General features: G+C 39.1%; 1 protein-coding gene across 11 annotated transcripts in view; it reads left to right on the top strand.

Moving 5' to 3' along the window:
- ASCC3 (activating signal cointegrator 1 complex subunit 3) overlaps window positions 1–24795 on the top strand; it is a 325230-nt gene that overhangs the window by 213340 nt on the left and 87095 nt on the right. For all 11 annotated transcript variants that reach the window (XR_014786638.1, XR_014786639.1, XR_014786640.1 and 8 more), the window contains 10 exons: window positions 3923–4143; window positions 6213–6298; window positions 7129–7295; window positions 7442–7587; window positions 7700–7820; window positions 9320–9462; window positions 21319–21456; window positions 21556–21676; window positions 23148–23280; window positions 24217–24342. Coding sequence is in view for 7 of the 11 variants with exons in the window: in XM_084827184.1 (XP_084683310.1) it covers window positions 3923–4143; window positions 6213–6298; window positions 7129–7295; window positions 7442–7587; window positions 7700–7820; window positions 9320–9462; window positions 21319–21456; window positions 21556–21676; window positions 23148–23280; window positions 24217–24342 (1402 nt within the window). In the remaining 4 variants the exon portion in view is untranslated. The remainder of the gene's footprint in view (window positions 1–3922; window positions 4144–6212; window positions 6299–7128; window positions 7296–7441; window positions 7588–7699; window positions 7821–9319; window positions 9463–21318; window positions 21457–21555; window positions 21677–23147; window positions 23281–24216; window positions 24343–24795) is intronic.

Here is a 24795-nt window from a genome sequence, read left to right as displayed (position 1 = left end):
TCTTTTCTTAATTTTGTAAAATTTTTATAGTGCAGCAAGGATGTCCTTCATGATAATTACAGAAAAGCAGTGAGTGGTTGGAAATGGAAGAGTCGTCTTAAGTTATTAGTGACTATTATACTTTTCTTTTTTTTAACAATAAGTCAGTATTGTATTTTGAGTTTATAATGCATAAATTCCCCCATCATGGATCACTGCCTTGTTGTGGCGAAGGGGCTTGCGTAACTCAGTGAAGCCATAAGCTATGCCGTGCAGGGCCACCCAAGATGGACAGGTCATGGTGGAGAGTTCTGACAAAATGTGGTCCACTGGAGAAGGAAATGGCAACCCACTCCAGTATTCTTGCCAAGAAAACCCCATGGAACATATCACAAGGCTAAAGGAGATGACGCCAGAAGATGAGCCCCTCAGGTCGGAAGGTGTCCAATATACTACTGGGGAAGAGCAGAGGGTATTTCCAAGTAGCGCCAGAAAGAGTGAAGCGGCTGGGCCAAAGCCGAAAGGACACTCAGCTGTGGAAGTGTCTGGTGGTGAAAAGAAAGTCCGATGCTGTAAAGAGCAATATTGTTTAAGAACCTGGAATGTAAGATCAACGAATCAAGGTAAGCTGGAGGTGGTCAAACATGAGATGGCAAGACTGAACATCGACATCTTGGGAATCAGCGAACTAAAACAGACAAGCATGGGCGAATTTAATTCAGGTGACCATTATATCTACTACTGTGGGCAAGAATCCCTTAGAAGAAATGGAGTAGCACTTGTAGTCAATAAAAGGGTGGGAAAAGCAGTACTGGGGTACATTCTCAAAAACGATAGAATGATCTCAGTACGAATCCAAGGCAAACCATTCAACATCACAGTAATTCAAGTCTATGCCCCAACCACTGATGCCGAAGAAGCTGAGGTTGATCAGTTCTATGAAGACCTACAACACCTTCTAGAACTAACACCAAAAAAAGATGTCCTCTTCATCATAGGGGATTGGAATGCTAAAGTAGGAAGTCAAGAAATCACCGGGATAACAGGCAAGCATGGCCTTGGTGTACAAAATGAAGCAGGACAAAGACTCATAGAGTTTTGCCAAGAGAACATGCTGATCATAGCAAACACACTTTTCCAACAGCACAAGAGGCGACTCTACACATGGACATCACCAGATGGTCAATATCGAAATCAGATTGATGGAGAAGCTCTATGCCATCAGTAAAAACAAGATCTGGAGCTGACTGTGGCTCAGATCATAAGCTTCTTATCGCAAAATTTCAGCTTAAATTGAAGAACGTAGGGAAAACCACTAAACCGTTCAGGTATGACCTAAATCATATCCCTTATGAATATACAGTAGAAGTGAGGAATAGATTTCAGGGATTAGACCTGATAGACAGAGTGCCTGAGGAACTATGGACGGAGGTCCGTAACATTGTTCAGAAGGCAGCAACTAAAATCCATCCCAAAGAAAAAGAAATGCAAGAAAGCAAAGTGGCTGTCTGATGAGGCCTTACAAGTAGCTGAGGAAAGAAGGGAAGCGAAAAGCAAGGGAGAAAGGGGAAGATATACCCAACTGAATGCAGATTTCCAGAGAATGGCAAGGAGAGACAAGAAGGCCTTCTTAAATGAACAATGCAAAGAAATCGAAGAAAACAATAGAATGGGAAAGACTAGAGATCTTTTCAAGAAAATCCGAGATATCAAGGGAATGATGTCCATGATAGTGCGCCATGAGAGTGCGCTCACTGAACTTGAGCCGGATATCCTGGAGAGTGAAGTCAAGTGGGCCTTAGGAAGCATTACTAACAACAAAGCTAACGGAGATGACAGTATTCCAGCTGAGCTGTTTTAAGATCCTAAAAGATGATGCTGTTACAGTGCTGCACTCAGTATGCCAACAAATTTGGAACACTCAACAATGGCCACAAGACTGGAAAAGGTCAGTTTACATTCCAATTCCAAAGATGGGCAATGCCAAAGAGTGTTCAAACTACCGTACTATTGCGCTCATTTCACATGCCGGCAAGGTTATGTTCAAAATCCTACAAGCTAGGCTTCAGTAGTATGTGAACCAAGAACTACCGGAAATACAAGCTGGGTTTCGAAAAGGCAGAGGAACTAGAGATCAAATCACCAACATTCGCTGGATCATGGAGAAAGCAAGAGAATTCCAGAAAAATGTCTATTTCTGCTTCATTGACTATGCTAAAGCCTTTGATTTTGTAGATCACAACAAACTGTGGCAAATTCTTAAAGAGATGGGAGTACCAGACCACCTTACCTGTCTCCTGAGAAACCTGTACGAGGGTCAAGAAGCAACAGTAAGAACTGGACATGGAACAACCGATTGGTTCAAAATTGGGAAAGGAGTACGACAAGGCTGCATATTGTCACCCTGCTCGTTTAACTTATATGCAGAGTACATCATGAGAAACGCCGGGTTGGATGAATCACAGGTCGGAATTAAGATTGCCAGGAGAATTATCAACAACCTCCGATACGCAGACGATGCCACCCTAATGGCAGAAAGCGAAGAGGATCTGAAGAGTCTCTTGTTGAGGGTGAAAGTGGAGAGTGCAAAAGCTGGTCTGAAACTCAGCATTAAAAAAACGAAGATCATGGCATCTGGCCCCATCACTTCCTGGCATGTAGAAGGGGAAGAAATGGAAGCAGTGACAGATTTTACTTTCTTGGGCTCCAAGATCACCGCAGATGGTGACTGTAGCCATGAAATTAAAAGACGCTTGCTCCTTGGGAAGAAAGCTATGGCAAACCTAGACAGCATAGTAAGAAGCAGAGACATCACCTTGCCGACAAAGGTCCACATAATCAAAGCTATGGTTTTCCCAGTAGCAATGTATGCCTGTGAGAGCTGGACTATAAGGAAGGCTGAGCTCCGAAGAGTAGATGCTTTCGAACTGTGGTGCTGGAGAAGACTCTTACGAGTCCCCTGGACTGCAAGGAGGTCAAATCAGTCCATCCTAAAGGAAATCAACCCGGAATGCTCATTGGAAGGACAGATACTGAAGCTGAAGCTCCAATATTTTGGCCACCTAATGCGAAGAGAAAAGTCCCTGGAAAAGACCCTGATGCTGGGATTGAAGGCAAAAGGAGAAGGGGACGGCAGAGGATGAGATGGCTAGATAGCATCACGGATGCAATGAATATGAACTTGAGCACACTCTGGGGGAGAGCGGAGGACAGGAAGGCCTGGCGTGCTATGGTCCATGGGGTCACGAAGAGTTGGACACGACTGAACGACTGAACAACAACAATGCATAAATTCATTTCTCAAAATGCTTAAATTGCACTATCAAGCTAATCCTATATGATGTAGTTATTATTTTAAGGTGGAGCACTGTATAATCTGGATTTTTGGACAGTGGAATAGAGAGGAGGCCTTGGGAATTAATATGTGTTTGCGACCTAATGAAATGTCATGCTGCTTTCTGTTAGGTTGTGCCTACTTCTAAATCCCCTGATCACAGCTTTATTTTTATCCTTTCCCTTCTGTGGAACTGCTATTGTATAAACCAGCCCTTTGGGGTCATATTTGGGTCATACTATGGTTCATATTTGCTTTGATGTGGTAGATGTAGATCTAATTACAGTCGGTTTGAAAAGATGGTCTTTTATTAAAGGTCTGTCTATGCACATTTTGGACACCAGGGTAATACTCAGGAAGTATCTTTAACTATCTGGTTTTTTAAAAATATAGATCTAGATGTATAAAACCAACTTGCTAGTTATTCTCGTTGCTGTATACAGTAGAATAAAAAATTGCCAAAAATTATATTCCCTTAGAGTAAGAGTTCCTATGTAATATTTAATAGTAATCTGCTTTCTATGGGTTTCTTTGTTGACATTTGAAAATAACCTGTTACATTTGATTACACATTTACGTCTATACTAATTATTATTCCTCAATTTTTAGAATTACTGGATCTCCAACCTTTACCTGTCACAGCTTTGGGACATCCTGAGTATGAAGCCTTGTACAAATTCACTCATTTCAACCCAATTCAGACCCAGATATTCCATACATTGTATCACACTGATTGTAATGTTCTTCTTGGAGCTCCCACTGGCTCTGGAAAGACAGTTGCAGCAGAATTAGCTGTCTTTAGAATTTTCAACAACTATCCCACATCAAAGGTTTGAAAAACCATTATTTTTCTGATAAATGTTTGCTTTCTGTATCAGCTTTTCATTACTACTGAACTTGTCAGCAAATGGGCAGCAGTATTATGTAAGAATACTTTGTAACTGTATGTATGTTGACTAAAATGCACTTTACCATACCATGCCAAATTGAAAAACTACTGCTAAAAATGTGAATATTTTTCTTTCGGCTAAAAAAACCTCAGAGCTGTTTTACAGCCAGTCATATCTGCATCCAGGATGTGGGTGGATGGGTGGGTGGATGGATGGATGGATTTGTGGCATGTCTGTACTGCCTATCAAAAAAAAGTGAGTCCAGGCAGATATATATGGAAGGAGATAGCACTTCAGATAAATTGGCCTGAGCCACTTAGGACTTTAAAGTTTAATGCCAGCACTTTGAAATAGGTCCAGAAACCGACTCGGGGACAGTGCAGATGACAAAGCATTGGTGTAATATGATCATATTGGCTGGTCCTAGTTAACAATCTTGCTGCCCTATTTTGAAAAAGCTGAAGTTTCTGGACCTTTTTCAAAGGCAGCCCCACATATGACACATTACAGTAATCCAATCAGGAGGTTACCAGATCATGGATAACTGTAGCTAGGCTATCTTTGTCCAAATAGGATCACAGTTGATATATCAGCCTAAGCTGATAAAAGGCGCTCCAAGGTACAAAGGACATCCAGGTGTCAAGAGACAGTGCAATCGAAAAACAGCCCCAAACTATGCACCTCGTCCTTTGCCACCTCCTCCAAAACAGGTTGAACTCTTGACTGGGCAGACAAACTACCCACTAACAGTACCCCCATCTTGTTTAGATGGAATCTCAGTTTATTGGCCCACATCCAGTCTATTGCAGTCCTCAAACATTGGTGCAGGATACCTTTGGGTAGATTTTAAACTAATTTTATTAGAAAAGTTCTCAAAGTTACACTTCTTTATGTGAGGGATATGAGTAGTTGGGGCTTATTTAACAGGGACAGTTAACAGGGTACAACTTCTTTTAAAACAGCCCAGCTCCCTTTCTAGTGCAGTAGTTTGCTGGGTACAATCACTTCACATACAAAGGAACATCTATATCAGCCTCCCCAATCTTTAACATATGCAGAAGGAGGCTCTCCTCCACGTCTGTCAATACCCCGGAATAACTGATTGTGACATGGGAGAGCCATTTAGACTATGGAACTCCCTATCCAAAGGGGCTCATTTGGCCCGCTCTCTGTCTTGGCTTTCCATTGATGAGTTAACATGTTGGTTTTCCAGCAGGCATTTGACCAGCCAGGTTGAAAGTTTTTACTGATCTTAAGGCTGTTTATATGTAGTGATCTGTATCTTTGTGTTTTGATTGATTGATAGATAGATATTTTTTGACATCTTCTTTGTTTTAAGATATTGTGAAATGCACTGAGCATTGTTTGCAATGTTAAGAAAGGAAATCCATATTTTGAATGAATGAATGAATGGATAAATAAATAAATAAATAAATAAACTGCTGATTGGTTCTTCTATTCAGAGCATTCAGTCAAGGAATTCTCTTTCATGCTTAGAAGTTTATAAATCTGAGTAATTTCAATGGTATTTCACAGGAGTAATTTCCAATGGCTGCTGCTTAGTTTAAATACGTACCATCTCCTAGATTAAATATTACGATCATATAATGATGTTGCCATAATGCATATCTTTGTATAAGTTTGTCCCACCATATTTGCTCCTATATTTTTGCATGCCTTATTTTTGCATTTTTGCAAAACAATACAGTGCATTTTATAATATCCGTCTTTGCTTTAGTGAGATGTAATAATTATATTCTAGTTCTATAAATTATTGCTTTGATTTTAAAATTAAATTCAATTAAATTTGTTTAATTGGTTTGAAGAATACAATTTTTGGTACAAGCAATCTATTTCGTTTTGAAGCTTGATACAAGCAACTCAATGCAATATGAAGAGGACCCTTCAAATGTTGGTCTTAACTCTCTCTAAAGAACCTACAAAACCATTATATAACAACACAGTTTGTTACACTTTTCTTTCTGCTCCTCTTGGCTTGTGTCTTGTAGGCAGTGTATATTGCTCCCCTAAAAGCACTGGTGCGGGAGAGAATTGAAGACTGGAAAATTAGAATTGAAGAAAAGCTGGGGAAAAAGTAAGTTTTTTTTTTTCTTTTATTCCTAAGATGATCCAGAATAAAATAAAAAACTTAAAGCCCTGTAATATTCAATATGCAGGTGATAGTTTGTTTCCATTGCATCTGTTTGCCACCACTTCTACAGAACTGTCAACAAATGGCATGAAAAGGAAATTGGTGTTCTTAACAGTTTTGCTGTATTTACAAGTAAAACCTGACCACATTCTTCAGACAGATTCTTGACATTTGTTTTTCTTTAGAACATTCATATGTACAGATTAACATTTCATAAAGCTCTGGACCTTCTTAACGTCATACATGTATACCTGTCCTAGCCCAACAAAACACCTTGTAAGTTGATCTAATTTTAGCTAAGAATCTATCTATATATGAAATGGATACATCACAATTTGAAATCACTTTATAATAGTTTTTACTATTATGGAATGTTTTTACTAGATTATAACTAGACTGGATAGAAGATTGTCAGAGCTTTTTTCTGTTAAGAAGCATGGATCAGTAGGGCCCTGCCTTGGTATGAATATTTTGTCTATTCACCAGGACCTCCATGCTGTTCCTTCTCCCTCAGCTCTAGCACTGGTCTTTCTTGTGAAAGGAACTGCTATAATGGGGATAGAAATTCAGTACTTTCCTTTTTCTGTGAGGAATATGAACAGAAAACAGTATATGGGATGCTATTGTGGATGCAGCCTTGCATTCTAACAGGATAGCATTATTTATCATGTTTATATGAAGGCTTAATGTTCTGGACCTACTGTCTAACTCCAAAACAGATTTTAAAAATTGTGTTGTATCACTTCACAATGATCATTTGACTCCCTTTGCAGGGTTGTGGAGTTGACAGGGGATGTGACTCCTGATATGAGGTCAATTGCCCAAGCTGACCTTATTGTTACTACACCAGAGAAGTGGGATGGGGTCAGCAGAAGCTGGCAGAACCGAAGCTATGTTCAGAAAGTTTCCATTCTCGTCATAGATGAGATCCATCTGCTAGGTGAGCATCATTTTTATCGGTATTATTTCTCTGCTAGGTGAGCATCATTTTTATCGGTATTATTTTTGAAATGGAAGTGTGCTCTGGCATTGCTAGTTGAAGTTTTAAAAAATAGTGATGTTTATTCTTCTTTCCTTCTTTTTTAGGGGATGAAAGAGGCCCTGTACTGGAAGTTATCGTGTCTCGTACGAACTTCATCTCATCTCACACAGAAATGCCTGTCAGAGTGGTTGGTCTCTCGACTGCATTAGCTAATGCCAGGGATCTTGCTGATTGGCTAAATATCAACCAGGTATGTGGAAGAAATTAACATCCATTAATTTGGAGAGTAGCAATCTGGCATTATTTATGAGATAAAAACAACCTTCGACATTAACAACCAGCCATTTACGTTATCTTTTTAGATGGGGCTATTCAACTTCAGGCCATCGGTGCGTCCTGTTCCACTGGAGGTACACATTCAAGGCTTTCCAGGCCAGCACTACTGTCCTCGTATGGCTAGCATGAACAAACCAGCATTTCAGGGTATGCAACTATAGCTATTTTTTTTTTAAGTCTACCCTAGATGAATGTATATCATGTTTTGTTGTGTATCTTCCTGGTTTGCTTTAAGAAGAAAGTCTTTTTAACAGCATGACCTAACTTCAGGTCTCATACATTAACATTGCTAACACAACACACATCAGTGGAACGTAAATGTATTTCAAACAGAATAATTGAAATTACTGTTAGCATTTGACACTGTGAAAATATTTTCCTATTAATGTTTTAAGATTTACAACGTATAAGCCTTTTTCAGTATTGGTTCAGTAAGAGATTTGCTCCTCATAGAAGCTTTAAAAAACTGTAAACAGAAGTTGCATGTCAAGCTAAGCTTGCATAATTCTGATTTTAGGGCAATAACCATAAACTTCAGAATTTCCAGTGTGTCCCAGATATGTCTCTGTTTTCAATTTTTTATTCGTAAACTGGCAAGCGGGATAGATTTAAGAACCACCTTCATATTTTATTGAAACATGTTCTGTGTGGGTTCCATAAGGAATATTTATTATATCAATTAAAAAGAAGTCCACAAATAAATTTTGTGATGTGAACTGCTGTTGATTGTAAGGCGACAGTTGTGAGGTGACTTTTTAGCTGATCTAATTAGCCTTATGACAGAAGTGAAGTATTGATTGGGGACTGGAGACCAATCTTGGCAGTTCAGATTATTTACACCTCAAGGAGGAACATTGTAGAAAAACACTAATGAACAATAAATCTGTCCAGAGCTGTTCAGCCACACCTGTTCCTGAAGCAACAAAAATTCATTAGCTGTCAAGCTTTCGTTAAGAAATAGATATATTGGTATCTATATGAAGAAGATGCAATATTAACATTGTCAACTGTCATACTCATATGTACATGCATTGGTTCTCATTTACAGACATGTATTGGCATGGTTTGTACTAAAATTGTATCAATTAAGTATACATTCATAAGACTACATAAAGGAATAAAATCATTTTATATTTAACAAATCCCTTAAAATGTAAAAACATATTTTATACATATTAATGATTGTACCTGAAACAGCTTGATGCTGTTAATATTTCTTCTGACTGATGAAATTTCTGTAGAAATGTGATTTACAAAGCAGTTTTCTTTCCACTTGTTACAGTCATGACTGTGTCATCATTTTCCATTATAATCTCCATTTTTCAGCCCATAAAATTTGGCTGCAAATTGAAAGTTTTCATTTTCAGCAAGAAAATCCTTTAAAAAAAAAACTTTGCTTGGCTTGAATATTTTACTGTTATAAGTGCGTAACTCCCAAACAAACAAAAAAGTTAAAAAATTTCCCAGTCTTTGCTGCAGTTGTTCAGACACTTGAGAATTCCCTTTAAAGGTGAGTAAATATATAAGTTTTAATTCATTGGCACTTTTCATTCAAATGATTCCATGACTGATGTAAGGAAAACAGCAAAATGCTGGTTTAAGTAATTGCATTGTATTGTTCTGAGTTTTTGTTTATTTTTTAACAGCTATTAGGAGCCATTCTCCAGCCAAGCCAGTTCTTATATTTGTATCATCCAGACGTCAAACTAGACTTACTGCTTTAGAGCTGATTGCTTTTTTGGCAACTGAAGATGATCCAAAACAATGGCTGAATATGGATGAAAGAGAGGTAAACTCAAGCAATTTGTATTAATTCATTTAGGTGAATGCGATTGTTGCGTGGCAGACATATTAAAGGTGAGTGTTACAAGGAATTCTTACATGACTTGGTAATGTCTCCCCACCACCACCACCACCACCACTTTTTTTTTTAGACATAGAGTTGGTACACACAACACTGCTGATAGCTGAACGGTGATAAAGCTTTTGGGAGGGGCCTCAGGATCACCGCCTAGACCCTCGCTTCTGGAACACAAATTCCCTTTCCTTTCCAACAGGTCTTAACTGAAGATATATGTCACATCAGCAACAGTGTTGACCACAGTTAAAGTTTAAAAGGATCTGAAATCAGAGTTTTAAGGCTGAGGATGGCAGAGGAAGAACAGGACAAAATAGCATATTCCCAACCCTCCCTCCTGAAATGCAGTCTTGCAGTCTGCTCCTGATTCCTTAATCACAGCTACTTATGCACCGATCCACAGCGCTCCACCCAATTCCACAGGCACATAGCTTAAAACAAACAAAGAGTTCTGTTGATGATGACTGCTTCTCTGCTATAAATATGTTTTTATAAGATCACAGTCTAGCATCATGATCCTAAAACCTGTCTGCTTGTAACACAGGAGTAACATCCTTGCAATCTCAGTGCAATGTCATAGTCCGGTATTGTCTTTGTTAGCTTCATCATAAACACGCCAAAGGAGTAAAATAATACGGGCACTACTACTTCATCTGGACCGGTTTTAATGTGGCTTCTTTAAAAAATAAGAAAGACAATGTTATTTAAAAGAGACATATTGTTCTACGGCCTTGATGTATGTGTGTGTGTGTGTGAGAGAGAGAGAGAAAGAGAGAGAGAGAGAGAGAGAGGGAGGGAGGGAGAGAGACTGAGGGAGAGGGAGAGAGAATGAAGATGAATCTTAGGTTCCAGTCTACAAATAGAAGTATACGTGATGTGCAACCTGCAACAAAATGTTGCATGGTGTGAAGAATGTTGATAGGGGGACATTCTCTCTCTCATAATACTAGAACCCAGGGTCATCCCATGAAGCTGATTGGTGGGAGATTGAGGAAAGATAAAACAAAGTACGTCACATAGCACATAGTTAAACTATGGCATTCACTCCCACAGGATGTAGTGATGGCCATCAATAAGGGTTCAGACATATTCCTGGAAGAGAAGGCTATCAGTGGCTACTAGTCCTGATGGCTATGTGCTACCACAGGTTTCAGAGGTAGTATGCCTATGTACACCAGTTGCTAGGAAACATGGGCAGGAGGGTGCTGTTGTACTCATGTCCTGCTTGTGGGTTCCTGGTCAACAGCTGGTTGGCCACTGTGTGAAGAATGCTGGACTAGATGGACCCTTGGTCTGATCCAGTACGGCTCTTCTTATGTTCTTAGTGTATCCTCACCCTAACAAGGAGTGCTCCTGTTCATGGCTCTAGTCCAGCTAGCCAGGATCAGGAACCGTGTAGTGCTGCTCAAGTCTTGGGGGTAGGGGAGGTTCAAGAGAAGGGAAGATGAAAAGGACTCCCCCCCCCCCCGCACTTCCACTGTGCTGCAGGAGTCAATTTTGCTGCCAGCCCCAAACATGAGCATGATAATGCTGTATAACAAGGGAGGGGGATTCTGCAAAGTGGGGAAGTGGAAAGGTGTTCCTTCCTCCTGAAACATCCCTATATAGTACAGGGAGGGGAATATTACAGCCTCATGGCATGCATCTTCCCCAACCCTAATCCCCCCTGCAGGATATGTACTATAGTTTGTTAGGGACTTGAGCAGGTCGATTGCCTCTCTCCCCATGCATCCATTTTCCCTTTTTTGTTTTTCTTCAGTTGACATTCTAACATTCAGTGTCGCAACTTTTTTGAACCTTAGACTTGCACAGTGTACCCACCTTCTGCTTCTTTTAGAACCCTTTTTTTTCTTCCTGGGAGTGGAAGTGAGAGCTGCCTGTGGAAAATAGAGGAATCAGATATAACGGAGCTGTGATTTGGCACAGTGTATTTAGAGGCAAAGAGCAAGTTCATATCACTGTTGAACCTGGAAGTTTATATTCCAGACAATTGGGCAAGTTACTCTAGAACTGATATTATCTATAGATTCAAATATCAGCATTTCATCAGTCCTGGGAGCTGACATGTCTTTATAGGGCTGCTTTTGGAGTTGTTTGAATTTTCCTTTTCTTTTAATTTACAAACCTATATATTTCTGTGTACCTAGGGAGTTTGTTGAGTAGTTGGAAATAACTATCTTATGTTGGGAGGGCAGTCCCATTTTGCTTCCAAACTTATGGAAGGAATGATATTCAGAAGTCTAATGCTCAACTTGGGTGGTTAAATACCACTTTCCCCACACTCAACCCCTGTCTCTGCATTGTATTGGGTTTTATTGGTGCAGCAAGGTTTAGACAAACTATTACGTAGCTAGATTGTTGTTCTTAGGTGGTTTGTGGGTTTTTACACTTAGTACTATTGTCTAGTCAAAGGAAATATATACCCAGACATTTGAATTTCTGATTGTAGAAAGTGGGATTTTCTCTTACGCATAGAATCTAGATGCCTATGACTGTTCACTCAATACACCTTGTTTTGGATTTCAGCACTATTTTCCTATATATAAGATTAGTGTTGATATTCCCTGTAATAGCCAAGGCTCAGATAACTAGTGAGCCTTTCATTCCTACTGACAAGGCAAAGAGGAAAGCAGACAAATTATCTATCTCAGCATTGCTACTTCCTGCTCTTTGATTAAAACCAAAAACAAAATGGCTGAAGCTATGGAAGAGAAGATAAAACAGAAGAGCAAAATCTGAGAAGTAGATCCTTTGTTAGTTATGACACACCTGAAGTATTTCTCTGTCACCAGAGTTCCAAGTTTTAGTACAGAGAAGGCCAAGCAACAAAGGAAGAATACAGGCAGGTAGCACAGAATTGCAGGGATGGCATCAGGAAGGCTAAAGCTGAGAAAGAGCTGAGGTTAGTGAGGGATGCTAAAAGCAACAAAAAAGCTTTCTTCAGCTACATGCATAGTAAAAGACAGAGGAAAGAAATGGTGGTTCAGCTATTAAATAAGGATGGCAAAATGATAACAGATTATAAAGTAAGGCAGAAGTGCTCAGTTCCTACTTTGGCTCAGTCTTCTCCCAAAAGAGGGTCTATGACCCCCCTGGCAAAGGCAAAGTACAGGCTGAAGGGGCAGGATTGCAGCTTGAGATCGATAGGCATATGGTCAAGGAACACTTAATTACTTTGAATGAGTTCAAATCTCCAGGGCCAGATGAACTGCACCCTAGAGTAATAAAGGAACTGGCAGAAGAACTCTCAGAGCCGCTATCTATTATCTTTGAGAAATCATGGAGGATGGGTGAAGTGCCAGATGACTGGAGGAGGGCTAATGTTGTCCCTATCTTCAAAAAAGGCAAAAAGGAGGAACCTAGGAACTACAGACCAGTCTGACATCAATCCCTGGGAAAATTCTGGAGCAGATGATAAAGCAATCCATCTGTAAGCACCTTGAAAACAATGCAGTGATTACTCAAAGCCAACATAGATTTGTCAAGAACAAATCCTGCCAGATGAATCTGATCTCATTTTTTGATCAAGTAACCTCCCTTGTGGACTGTGGGAATGCTGTGGACATAATATACCTTGACTTCAGCAAAGCTTTCGACAAAGTGTCCCATGATATCCTGATGAGCAAACTAGCTCAAAGTGGGCTAGATAAAACAATGATCCGGTGGATCCACAGTTGGCTACAGAATCCAACTCAAAGAGTCCTTATCAATGGGATCTTCGCCAACTGGGGAGAGGTAATGAGTGGGGTACCGCAGGGCTCAGTCCTGGGCCCAGTGCTCTTCAACATTTTTGCTAATAACTTGGAGGAGGAGCTGCAGGGAATGCTGATCAAATTTGCAGATGACACAAAATTGGGCAGGATAGCTAATACTTCGGAAGACAGAAACAAAATTCAAAGTGATCTTGATAAACTGTAACGCTGGGCAGAAAACAACAGAATGAAATTTAATAGGGATAAATGCCAAGTTCTGCACCTAGGAAAAAGAAACCAAATGCACAGTTACAAGATGGGGGAATACCTGGCTCAACAACACTACAAGTGAGAAGGATCTTGGAATTGTTGTCGATCACAAGCTGAATATGAGCCAACAATGTGATGTGGCTGCAAAAAAGGCAAATGCTCTTTTGGGCTACATTAATAGAAGTATAGCTTCCAAATCCCAGGAAGTAGTAGTTCCCTTCTTCTCAGCACTGGTTAGGCCTCATTTGGAGTACTGCGTCCAGTTCTGGGCACTGCACTTAAGAAGGATGCAGACAAGCTGGAGAGGGTTCAGAGGAGAGCAACAAAGATGATCAGGGGACTGGAAACAAAGCCCTATGAGCTGAGACTGAAAGAACTGGGCATGTTTAGCCTTGAGAAGAGAAGACTGAGGGGAGATATGATAGCGCTCTTCAAGTACTTGAAAGGTTGTCACAGAGAGGAAGGCCAGGATGTCTTCTTGATCATCCCAGAGTACAGGACACGGAATAATGGGCGCAAGGGACAGGCAGCCAGATTCCAGCTGAACATCAGGAGAAACGTCCTGACTGTTAGAGCAATACGACAATGGAACCAATTACTTAGAGAGGTAGTGGCCTCTCCCACACTGGAGGATTCAAGATGGGGCTGGACAGCTATCTGTCGGGGATGCTCTGACGTGGATTCCTGCATTGAGCAGGGGGTTGGACTCGAAGGTCTTGTAGGCCCCTTCCAACCCTACTATTCTATAATTCTAGGGAAAAACCAATTAGTAGAGGGCTCCGTTCATAGAAGTAGGTTCCATTGTATCCAAACACTTCTAATACAACACATGGTCATCTGAACTGTAGAGTGGCATAAGCACGTATTTTCTTCAAAAGGAACAGTTTCCGCCTTTTCTTTAGTTATACCTGGTTATTGAAAATGGAGAGTCCCATCACTTGAGGATTTGGTTCGCTTTTCTATTATTACAGATGAAGTGATAACCATACTTGAAAGGGATGAAAACAGAATTGCACTCTGAATTACAGACATATTAATGGAATATTATAGGTTAGCTGAAAAGTTGTTTCTGCTTCATGTGCTCAATCTAGCTGAGTTATACCAATGGTTCTACCGTTAGAAACCCTGACCGTTCGCAGCTCTTGAGACTGTTAGGCTGAGGTCTTTCCCAGCCCTGCTTTGAGACCCTTTAATTTGAGGCCTACCTGATTTGAGCATTAGTTGTTGCACTTGACTCTTCCCTCTCTTCCTTTGCAAAGTGAAGAAATCTGCAGCCCTGGCAAGAAGGGAGGAAAGAGATTTTAAAATACATTAGAGCAGGATAAGAGACTAGGTCAGTCGGTGGCTATTAGCCATGGTGGTTACATGCACTTCCAAGGTTCAGAAAGAGTACATTTCTGAGTGCCAGTTGCTGGGAAGCAACAATGGGAAAGGGCTAATCATTGCAATTTTATAGACCCATTAATCTGGCTCAGTTTCCTTACCTTAAACAAACAAACATACAAAAACAACTCTTCAGTTGGTGAATTGTGCTCTGCACATGGACTGTCCACTTAACACAAACTCTGAAAAACTCATGTATCATCTTGCCTTTTGTGGGGAAATTTCCTTCTGAGGATATTTTCATTAGTTGTGCGCTAGGACACAAAAGTAATAGTAAATGCTGGACATGTTCCCAGCTTGGGCAATACAGGATACCTTGACAATTCTACTTCAGATCTAGTAGGGATAGGCAGAACATAGTAATCAAAGGCAGATGTGGGTGAGCAACTTGTATTCTCCACTTATTCATAGATTTTGGTGCCTCCCCTTCTTCAATCAAAGAAGACTATCATATTTCATTTGTCTGTCTGAAAGATCTATGAAAGGTTCACTCCATCGGAGGATGGAGTGTTGATTCATGTTTGCGAAGCAAAGGTGCTACAGTCTCGCTAGACCCAGTAGTGTGTCAGGAAGTCTGATTTGCTTTTAATGTCTTTGATCACAAGGTTTAGCTCTTTGTGATTGATCAATGTGGGTAAAACAAAATTAAGGAGATTTATATACGGTGTATGCAACTTTGAAACTACACATGGGAAATCTGAAATTGTGGATTCAGCCCTATGTAGTAACACCTACATTTTTATAGTATTTATTTAGGAAAGACCCTGTTGAAAACAGAAACTAGTTATTGTAACAAATCTAAAATCTACAATATACCAAATTAATCTTTGCTTGGATTTGAGTTTATTGATCTTTGGCATCGTCTGACATTTCCACTGCTTTTAGCAGTCTGTGAAGATGAGGCTTTTAAAGTGTAATTGCAATAGCTTTCCTACAGCTTATTTCTAATTTTAAATATCTACAGCTTGTTACGGTTGTACTACAGCTAATTCAGTAAAATTAATGTAGCGTCATAAATGTTATGTTTAGTAACACGTAAGACTCATCCAATTCCTGCTGAGGCCATTAGGAAGACAACTGCACACACTGGGGATGTGGATGGAGGCCTTTATTACTTCTGAACAGGAAACCACATGGCTGAGCATGCGTGAAGTAAAATATGTGTTCATGTATCGAGAGGAATATGCTTTCTATATGATCCTAAAAATAGAAGTAAATAGCATTTCATCCTGACTTTCTGCTGTTTAGTATCTGAATGCTGAAGAGCATATTCTTCTACTTTTAACATTTACATCAGCAATCTGATATTTTCAATGTGATTTTCAGTGATGAAACAAAAATAGTGTGATTTTGAATATGTTGCAACAAATTGTGACAGATACTTCTTTAGAAAAATTTAGGGTACAATCTGTACTTAATTTATTTCTAATCTACTGTGTTTGGGGGCTTTGATAATTGGAAACTAATACCTTTATTAATTATCAGGGAAATATCATCAGCTCCTATTTTGAACTTGCTAATTTTTTTCACTGGGATTTGGCTACACTTCTTCATTCTAAGCATATGTTTTCTGTAACTAGTTTGAGAATTTTTTAATGATGTGATATATTGAACAGGTATCAAAAATACACAAGAATAACAGTGCAACTCTGTGCATGCCTACTGTGAAGTAAGTCACACTGGGGTTGTTTGTACATAACGACGACCCATCCGTTTTTAAACGGATGGGTTGTTGTGCGTGCAAGGGGTAGTGCACCCACCTCTTTCGCTTTTACAGCCCAACCTACGATCAGCTTCTTCATTGGCTGTGGCGCATGGGTTCGCATGTCACACTCCACAACCTACAAAGGAGCATATTGTGGGCTCTGCAGTAAAAGCAGGAGAAGCAAACACGCTGCAGGCAGCATGCACACTCATCCCCGCATGTACGCAGCAACTCATCAGTTCTTAAACCAATGGGTTGTTGTTATGTGCAAACCAGGTCATTGAGTTTAATGGGGCTTACTCCCAGTAAGTGGACATAGGATTGCAACCTAAATCACTTCAACATACATAGCACTGGTCGTGCTCAGTTTCGTTTTTCATGTATTCTTTTAATTTATTTAATTTATATTGATTAACAATTGCATTAAGTTTGTTTGTGTATTAACTTTTTGTTGTGTATTTATCTTGCCTTTCCTCAAAATTGCTCAGGGAAAGTTGTCCTCCCACATTTTATCCTTGCAACAACCCAGTGAGGTAGATCAGACTGAAAGATAATGACTTCATCATCCACTAAGCTGATTGGCTGAGTGGGATTTGAACTGACGCCTCCCAGATCCAAGTCTCCTCTGTGCTGCATTGGCTTTTGATACTTAGGATGGGGCATAGCAACAGCTCTGCCCATACATAATGTAGGGGCTGACCTGTTGGGTGGGGTGATGAGGGAAGAACTTTATCAGGGTTTTCAGTAGAACTTTCTTCTGCAGTGTTATGTTTAGCCATAAAAAATACCATTTCACCTTAACACAGCGGCACTGTAACTTCACTTAACATCTGTGCCAGATGTGAAATGTGTAATTATATATTGTTTTAAGACTTCATAACTTTCTTGATTCTTTTATTCAGCCCATCTTTCTTTACCGGCCATTTCAGACAATCAATAAGCATTATGCAGTGGCATATGGTCTGAGTCTGATGTGCTTTGAAAAGGGTACAGAGTACTAATAATGAGGATTCTGCGAAAATGGGAAAACCAGGGCGGCAGATATGCTTTGAGAAAGTATGGGGTTTTAGCATCTTGAAACAATATATCACACTCAAAGGGACAGAATTGGGCTGCACAATCTGTTAGCTCATTCTTGTCCAATCTGGTCTCCTCCTTTCTTTTGGAGCCAGTGTTGTCATCAACTTGCTGAATTATACCCTGACTGGAATGAATTTCAGACACAGGGTAATGTATCTACTTAAATGGAATTCTATCTTTCTATGAAAGCTTTTTAGGTATTATATATTTTTTTAAAAAAATACAAAACAAAACACTGTTAATGTTAAATTGTTCAGAATTTTACAGATGTAAAAGAAGAACAGAGGGGAATTTTCTGCTTATTAGTTTGAGAAAAATCCTGATGATGTTTCGTGCGCCTTGCGACTTTTGTTTTAAAAGCTGAAACATTTTATTTTGTGAAAAGAAGATAGCTACAAAATGACACGTTCATCATTAAACTATGTAACATGAAGGCAATGCTTTTTGCACAGTTTAAAAATCAACAGGTTATATCAACTAATTTAAGATGGGCCAAATCTTTCTTCGTCTTGATATTCATATTACAGTCAGCCCGCATTAGCCCGCCATCTGAAGAAAGTGGTTTTCATAATCAGTTTTTTGATAACAAATCCCTCAGGCAAATTTACAGTGCCTTTTCATGGTTAACACTTGTTCATGCGTTCAAAAGTGCTATTAGATATGCCTGTTAATCTCTACATGTTGCCTTGACTGTTTTTCTTTTGGTGATGGTGCCTTGAGTAAGGCTAGAAAGATAATTAACAGTGCAATCCTATATTTGGCTGCTCAGAAGAAAGTCCCACTGAGTTCACTGGGGCTTAGGATTGTAACCTAAATTCTGCTTTGTGCTTGAGGTGGGCAGTTCATAAACATCCTACAGTAATAGCTGCTTCCTAGATTTCAGTGGAATTATCCCAGCCCAGTTGGTCTGTAAATTGCCTTTCCAGTATCTCTTATATTTTTGTCTTATTTTATAAGGTGAATGTCATATTCATTCAGAAATTGGCTCAAGGAAATTCTAATTCTGAAGACAAAATTAATTGTCTTCAGAATTGTGGAGCCCTGGAATGGGCTTGTGGGTAAAATAGGGTTATTGTTTTTATTGCGCTGATTTATGTGAAAGTGAGGGGGGTCTGCTAGGAATGGCTAAGATCCCCTGCTGCTAGAATGACAGGCTAGCAGTGCAAATGCCAACACTCCTGCTAAGGGTCCTTCAGTTTTACTGTGTGAAATTACAGAACTTTGCAGGTATAACTAACAGCACCACAGGGCACTGCTTAGTACAAGGCAGTGGACAGATTTGGGCAGAGGTTGGGTGAACGACACCAGCAGTACAGCTACTATTAAGAACATCCTCTTTGAATAAAGTGCCTAGTGGTGCAATGCCCTCCCCCGTTATGTTTAAAACTTTATGTTTTATGGTTAAAATTTAATAACAACATGAAAGATTAATATTATAAAGTTGGTTGTCCAGAATAAAAAAAGAAACGATTTCATGCGTTGACATTTTTCTGAGGTCAAGAAGTTCATGGATGTAAAGTTTTGAAATACTACTAACTGCACATGTCTTACAACGTAAGGTTATGATAAAAAGGAAGTTCTGAATATTCCCGGCCTATAAAAACAATGAACGAATGCTGTATGTAGACCTGAACCTTTTAACATCATTGTTATTTACAGTGTTGTTCCAGTGAACAGCTATGTTTTATTTTATTCACGGAACAAAACCTGTGCATTCTTGTACACTCATGATGATTAGTTCTTGGCTCAAAGGATCATTTGAAAATCAAAGCCTGTTATTAAACTATCCCATGGCTAGATTAACTGTTAAACAAAAAATGTATATTTCTTCTCAGAGCAGTGGACATGTAAACAGAAATTTAAAAAGGTTTCTTCTTCCTCCCCTCAAAAGTTTCACCTTTCTTTTTATGGTTTTCCACAGAAAATTGTGAAGGCTCCCTTTATAAATCCACCGTAAGGTAGTGCTATCACATCTTTTAAAACCTATACTAAAGAAGAACCCACTTTTATTCTTCTCCATGTGATCTTTAGTCTCTTTGCCTGCATTCCTTTCTTTCACTGTTTTTATAATAGTCGTCCACTCGAGCTTCTGAAAATATATGATTTCCTTATGTCTCCAACCTATATTCTAGTGTACACAGCAAACTTTCATTTTCCAGCTTACTTTATGATACCTATCAGAAGCATTTTGGTAGCAGTATCCATCTTTGTCCTGAGAGAGGACTAATCTAGGAGTCTCCCTTAATCATGTAAATTGATCAGCAAACTGGGTGTCCTATTGTGCAGCGCTGTCAGGTAATTGTTGTGGCATTTACATTATAGGAGGTTCTGCCTACTTCACAAATTGGTTTAGATTTAGATATATCCGAAATAGATATTACTTTATGTAATATGCATTTAAGAGACTATTTTTCCATGGTTAGTAAATGTACAGTAATATTGATATCACAAACAGATACAATACCTGTTGGTATGATGCAAGATATCATTTGATAGATTATATTCACTTTAAAAAAAACAACGCATCTTTTAAAGTCCAGAGGTTTCTAATAATATATACGTACTTGTATTTGTTATACTGTATGAGAGTTGTAAAAGGCCATTATCAATAGAGTTATTTTTAGCCTACACCTTATTTTTCCTCACAGGAGCTCATCACACTGCATCAGCCTACACTTCTGATGCTTTCCCAAGTTGTAGGGTAGCTTAGAGCTTGCTTTCAGAAAGTGGACCTTCTGAATTCCTTCTGTGTGTGGATATTTGCACACGTATCTTTGTATCAGATCCATAGTCTGCAAGACTTGATTGTCTGAAAATGCTTTATAATTTCAAAGTCGAATAATATGAAACAGTTAAATTGTGGCTGCATGCCTTAAACTCATAGAAGTTTGGCATTTCAATTTTAATAACAAAAGTGTGCATTATAAAGATGACTGTGAGCAGGATCGCACAATTACAGGGGGAGAATAAGCCACAGTGGCTTATTTTCTCTCCTAGCACATGCCAATCACAAGCTGCCTAATTAGCATTAATTACCTTCACCAGGCACAGGTTGTTGTGACATCCAAACCCAGTGAGGATGGGTGGCTGGGGTGGTTTACAAACCACCCCGAAACCCATAGCTTTTTTCTAGGGTTTCAGGGTGGTTTGTAAACCATCCCAGCCACCCACCCTCTCTGGGTTCAGACATCACGATAACCCGGTGAGGATAATTATGCTAATTAGGTGGCTCGTGTCCAGCACACACAGGAAGGGAAAATAAGGTGGCTTCTTTTCCCTCCATGATCATGCAAACCTGCTCTATAGGTTAGATCTAGACTTACTCATACTTGGAGTAAACCCACTGAAGTCAATGCAACAAGTTAGCCACAAATCGCTTGTCCTATTGGTTTCAGTGGGTCTGCTCTAAGTATGACTACATCTGAATAAAAGGCAGTAAGTTTGAATATACTTTTACTGTTTTCCCTTTTCTAGGCTTCTTAATTTGCTTGCTTGATCTGTGAATTCTGTAGTAAAAGGACTGTTTTTTTCCTTTGTTTACAAGTAGTGTGTAGCACATTGATGATTTCTTTTTCAAATAACATCCTTTTATTGCTGAAAATGTTCTGAAAAATTCTTGAATGAATCTTCATATACTGTTCTTTTTTTGTGTTACAGATGAATGACATCATAGCAACTATCAGAGAGTCCAATCTCAAACTGACACTTGCCTTTGGAATAGGCATCCACCATGCTGGCCTGCATGAACGAGACAGAAAAACTGTTGAAGAGTTATTTGTGAACTGCAAAATCCAAGTATGTTTGTTCTGTCCGTAATGCCATACTGAAATGTTTTTATTCACTTTTAAAAGTTGTTTGCATTACACAGATGCCCTTTATCTTTTATCTTTTTAGGTTCTTATTGCCACTAGCACATTAGCGTGGGGTGTCAATTTTCCAGCACATTTAGTCATTGTTAAAGGGACAGAATTTTATGATGGAAAAACAAGACGTTACGTTGATTATCCAATTACAGGTATTGTCACAAATCATCTGTTAGAGAAATACTTACGATATCCTGTATGTTCTTGAAAATAATGTTTGCATTTATTAATTTATTCTTAAATATGAGAGAGAGAGAGAGAGAAAGCTAGCTAGCTAGCTAGCTAGCTAGCTAGCTGAGTTAGGTTTGTCACATCTTTTGTTTGGATTCTTCAGTGATACTTAATCATAGTCCTTACTGCACTTTTAAACTTTTGCTGTGTTTTGAGAATAGTAAATCCAATGAGTGTACATTTTAAAGAGAATCTGAGATCAAAAGTATCAGAGAAGAATTATTACTTAAAAAACAAAGTCATTATGTAACACATGGCGTATAGGGCTTGCAAGCAAATATTGTGTAGCTTATTCGATATATATATATATAGCTGAATGAGAATCTGATATGGGATAATTTTCCTTATCTAATATTTAATCTCAAAACATCTGAGGATTTCCAAGAGTTTTCTTAAAATTTATTTTCAGTTTCTCACCTGTAACATCACAGGTGGTATGGGAAATGCTTTTTTTTTTTAAGTTTGCGTTGATTTTTTTCAATCTTACTTTGTAAAAAATGTGCATCAATAGAATATACTCAAGTGTGGGAATACAGAAATATTTTAGAGAAAAATAGGTACCTTTACCTTAGGGACACCACTGAAATGAGTGTGGAGAACTAGCAGTATGGACGGCCTTGGTCATGCCGTGGTGAGGCCATAGCCTGATGGTAGAGTGCGTTCTTTACATACAGAAGTTCCTAAGGTTTGTTATCTCCAGATTAAAAATAATCTCAACCCCAGCCCTTCTATCTAAATAAAAGGCTATTTCATATGTCCATATGCTTATCCCATCCATTCCCCATCAGCCATGCATAATGAAAGGAACCATGCGGGGTAAAGCATGTCTGTATTTGGGACCATTGAAACAATGGGTACTATGCAACTGTGCTCAGTTCTAATGACTTTGAGCTGTAGTAAACCAACACTCTCACAATGTAACCAGTGCTTGCTAGGACAATGGGAAAATTAGCAACTTGCTACCAACATTCAGCACCATTGCCAAATTTTGGCAGCAAACCACTTCTTTTTCCCATTGGCCTACCAAGCACTAGTTAGATTGCATATATGTCGATTTACATTAGCACTTCATTAGCGCTAGTACTGGGGTACAGTTCAAAGCTACTGAAGATTACCAGTCCCCATTTTTCTGACCCTTTAGCCATAGTTCACTCCTGAGATGTAGGGTATAGCTCAGTCTTTCATATAAGCATTAGAAATCATGTTGTAAATCAAACATTTTGTTTGGTCAGTTGAATGATATTTTTTTGAACTGACATTTTATACATCTTTTAACCAGTGTTTAAGATAAGAAAGCTAATGAAGAAAGTGCTGTTTCTGGACATTTGCCTTCATGAAAGAAGAGTAGACCCTAAACTCTGCTTAATGCTTGTCATCACCTGACTTTTGTAGATGTTCTTCAGATGATGGGACGTGCTGGTAGACCTCAATTTGATGATCAAGGCAAAGCAGTGATTCTAGTTCATGACATCAAGAAAGACTTCTACAAAAAATTCCTTTATGAACCTTTCCCAGTAGAATCAAGGTAAAGGAAAGGACCACTATTATGGGGAAATGTGATTCATTAATGTCCTGTATTCCTGAAAACTGAACACTGGACTAAATTGTACAACGTACAGTTCATCCTTCTGGCTCCAGGTGGACTGCCCTCTTAGATTCTCAGCTTATATCACCAAACTATATTATCATATACATAGTTTTCAAGGTTTCAACTATATCATAGAATCATAGAATAGTAGGGTTGGAAGGAGCCTATAAGACCATCGAGTCCAACCCCCTGCTCAATGCAGGAATCTAAGTCAAATCATCCCTGACAGAAGGCTGTCCAGCTTCATCTTGGAACGCCTCCAGTGTGGCATATATGACTATAATGTGACTACTGTGGTGAGACCTGGCCATATTTCCCACCTCCCCCCGCCACATACACACAGAAAATTTTTGGGCTGTCAAGTTGGGGGTAGCTAAAAGGGCAGGCAATTGAGAGATGGAGCAGTAGTAGCAAAAGTAACATTGTTTATAATCAGCCTTCTCCTTTTAAGCTATATGTGTTCCTGGTGGCTCATTGCCTTCTCCTGGGAAATTCAGCAGAATCTGAATGGGAGATTAGTCCTGCAATTGTAGATAGACCCCTATGTAAGGAAACAAGAATGGGAGTCATCTTCTTACCAAGAGATATCACATCTGTGAATATAATGGCTGCGAGTAGTAGCAACAGCAATAGCAGTGTCTCTCTCAAATGGTCTTCACCCATTTTAGAAGCTTTAAGTACCAAATAAGATCAATCTTAATATCAGTATCCAGGTTTTACAGATTTAACAACTGAATGCAGATGTTAAGACTATTAATCTGCTAAATCCAATTGAGAGTTTTATATACATAATACCATTATCAAATTAATGTAAATTCTTTTAAGAGAGCAGGTACATTTTTATTATGTGATTGGTTGTTTGTTTTTGTCTAGTTTGCTGGAAGTTCTGTCTGATCATTTAAATGCTGAAATTGCAGCTGGAACTATAACTTCAAAGCAAGATGCAATGGATTATATCACCTGGACCTACTTCTTCCGTCGCCTGATCATGAATCCTAGGTGAGCTGTTAAGACATTGAGAGCCAATGGGGCTTAGTGGACAAAGTAAAAAAAACCTTGAAGGCCTTGGCTCAAATTGCTGCTCAGCTTTGGGCTTGCTGGCCAGATAAGGATGTTGGAGAAATCTGTAACAGAATCAAATGAGTTTGGATTTCTGTGAGTCCAACCCACAGATTCCGTAGTGGACTAGCTTTTCTCGAGTTGCACAGATTCTGTGGACTTCTGGGCTGGGTTGTTTTTTTTTTACTTTCCGGAGTTTTATGCAAATTTAGTCATAGAAAAATATGTAAAGTAAAAAACACCATCTGAAAATGCACATTTCCTCCTAAGGCTAAAGCATGAAAATACACATTTTGCAGGGGATTCATGCATTTTTTGAAAGCGCAAATTTGTATTTGCGCAAATTCAGGAAATTGGGGGAAAATCCCATTCCATCACTGAACAGATGCATAA

Source organism: Heloderma suspectum, chromosome 1 (assembly GCF_057233095.1).
Source record: "Heloderma suspectum isolate Gila_16-S chromosome 1, 16-S_ref, whole genome shotgun sequence".
In the NCBI taxonomy this organism is placed as follows: Eukaryota; Metazoa; Chordata; class Lepidosauria; order Squamata; family Helodermatidae; genus Heloderma; species Heloderma suspectum.
Note: the sequence above shows the minus strand (reverse complement) of the source record. Positions and strands in the feature narration are given on the sequence as shown.